Raw genomic sequence first — 2778 nt, forward strand, 5'->3', positions numbered from 1 at the left:
ATCCAAAAAAATTTAAGAAAATTTGTTGCATAACTGCTTAAATACAGGATAATGATTATATACTTACATTTTTAGGGCTTTATTAAAGAGATGCTTTGCTTACTACATTGTACCTTGTTGTAATAGGAATCAGAATCCAAAAGTGAGATGATCCGTTCTAATTATTATTGGAATCATCATGCAAAGTTTGAAATCGATAGGACAATTCTAACATATTTAAATCAACGAAAAGAGCTAACCTTTACGGACGGACGTATCGACCATAATTATAGAAAACTTTTGCTTTTAACAAGAATAAGAAACAAAGAGTCCCCAGACATTGTAGATGACACAAAGTAGATTTGCAATTTAGATTGTCACCAGACAAAATAAATCACTTTAAAAAGGTCAATATTCAATAAGTAGCGCAGCTGTAAAAAAATATATACTTACAATTTTATAGGCGTAAAAATTACCTATGCAAATTTCCTGATCAAAATATATTATTGAATGCCTAATATTATAGAAATTTGTATATTACTACAGGGATCTGAAGGGATAAGGCAATGGTTGATAAATTGACATACATCCCCAATGACAAAATTGCCCTATATGTAGATTACAATTAGTGGTTGAAGAGTTTGGACACCAAACTTATTAAACCAACCAATCAAAATTTGATTAAAGTCCTCAAAGTTTTTAAGCCAACGAATAAAAAAAATGTTATTATAAAACTAGTGGGGACGAGATTAATAAACAGCCCAATGTCCCCTCCCTCCCTGATATTATCATGCTTGGTTTTATTCATGAATACAGGGATCGGACAAGCGAAGATAATTCAACCACAGGAAAAGATAATTTTACCTTTTGTAGATTGAAAAGGTTTAGATTATTTTTTTGTCCATTACCATTTCATTCCCTGATTTACTAGTTCATTACTATTGCAAGGATGAAGTATAGGCATTCTAAAGAAACAGATATTAACCAAAGATTTATAATTAGTTTTTTTATCGCATCGTAGTATAGACAGCTTTGTAAAATCCATATATAATAAGAGAATTTCATTATGAAAACATATGGTCAAAACAGAAGTTAATTAAAGAACATAAATTCACCTGTCCTTTTGCTCCCCAATGAAGAAATGTTCGGGATAAATTATTAAAACCAGTTCAGCGTACAAACTGATTCCCGCCAAATTTAAAGGGGGTATATAAAGGCTGGTGGGTAGAAGACATCCATCAGTTTAATTTTATTCATCGTAAGAGAAGGTACTATTCTATTTTTATATATATTTGTTCCTAGCTGTGCTCCAAAAGGGAGTTTAAGTGAAGATTGTGTTTATGTCAGTTATTTGATTTTCTTATTCTGTAACCTTATGTTGTATATATGATTAAAATAGCCTAAAACCAACCCATGTTTATTGGCGATAATTTAATCTATGTCTAAGGAAGTAATTCGTTACATCGAATTTACTTGCCTTCTTTATAAAGCTTTTCCTTTTTAATATATTGTCTTATCAATTAAATCCCTTTTATAAGAAAAGCTTAAGTAATGCATTGTATTTTATTTATATGTAAAGGGTCTTATCCCTTGTGATCCCTGCTATGGATACAATTTGAATGCATGTCTTATCCCTTGTGGCCCCTGCTGTGGGATCACATACATACATATATATTTTGTGTTATAATTAATTTGTATAATTGTTTAGTGTCAAGAATCTCTGTCCCCTTAAAATTTTTGATTGGTTGGTCAAGTTTCAAGAAAATGTGTGAAAACCTTTCAGGTACACTTTATAATGATAGGCTTGACATATTGACAGACAGACTTGAAGGTAGTGAAATATATGGACTATACCTGTTGCTTTATTTGCTTCACTGAGGGGACATACAACCATAGAGCTTACTGCCTGATTCACTTCACAAAGAGGAATATTAGGACCTGATGGAGAGAGAGTGACTGATGGATTGACTTACCTGCAGGATATAGTGGATTGCATTTAATTTAATGTGCCGTTGCAGGAGAGTTGGTGAAGTTTCAGTCCAACATCTATGAGGATCAACTCTTTAGAAGTGAGAATGACTTATCCAGGGAGCGGGTCCACGGGGGGTGCAAACGTGTTAAAGGCCTGGTAACTGCTGAGGCGATTAAGCTAAAGCAGAGTAAGCTCTGTCAACGGCTGTCCAAAGAATTGGCGTTCATCAAAGAGGAAAACCGACGGGGACTGGCGTATATCGAGCAGCTGATTAAGGATGCACGTGAGCTGCGGCGCAGCTTGGATAGGCGGGAGAACATCATTAACAGCCGAGAGGACTTAGTCCATGAATATCTGAGCTTGCCTCCCTTAAAGCCCTGGGATCTAGACGCGATGCTCTTGCCCAGGATCTGCTGAAGTTGTTAGACCTGTTGCCAGCTGCATCCAGAGAGTCTTTGCCTAGTCTGCCTACTTATACCTGTCAAAATTAAGAAGCCTGACAAGTAAGTACTAACCAACATAAAGGGGAGGAAGGGAGTAACTTGGCCTAATTCATGTATTTACATTTGTTATGTTATTTAAATGAATTGTAGTATTTGTTTATTTAAAACATTTATTTCTAAACCTGGATTTTCTTTAATACTTTTGTGCACTTTGACGTTAACTGTTTAAAACATGCAAATAGTAATTATGATTATTTTCAGGTTTTTTAACCGTTCTTTTACTATATTAAAATGAAAAATTATGAAATTAATACCAATTTTGTTAGGTAAATGATATGTATATTGTAAAAAGAAAATCTTTAATAAATTATTTAATTTACTTTT

At 33.6% G+C, this 2778-nt stretch overlaps 1 protein-coding gene across 1 annotated transcript; it reads left to right on the forward strand.

The window, feature by feature from the left end:
• Positions 1-1207: 1207 nt before the first annotated feature.
• On the forward strand, positions 1208-2778 carry LOC145327744 (uncharacterized). The gene is made up of 3 exons (XM_080171301.1): positions 1208-1247; positions 1688-1762; positions 1998-2778. The coding sequence occupies exons 2-3, from the start codon at positions 1744-1746 to the stop codon at positions 2366-2368; spliced, it is 390 nt and encodes a 129-aa protein (XP_080027427.1). The 5' UTR covers positions 1208-1247; positions 1688-1743; the 3' UTR covers positions 2369-2778.

The sequence above is a fragment of the Acartia tonsa genome, chromosome 9 (genome assembly GCF_053477335.1).
Source record: "Acartia tonsa isolate MP-2025a chromosome 9, ASM5347733v1, whole genome shotgun sequence".
NCBI lineage: Eukaryota > Metazoa > Arthropoda > Copepoda > Calanoida > Acartiidae > Acartia > Acartia tonsa.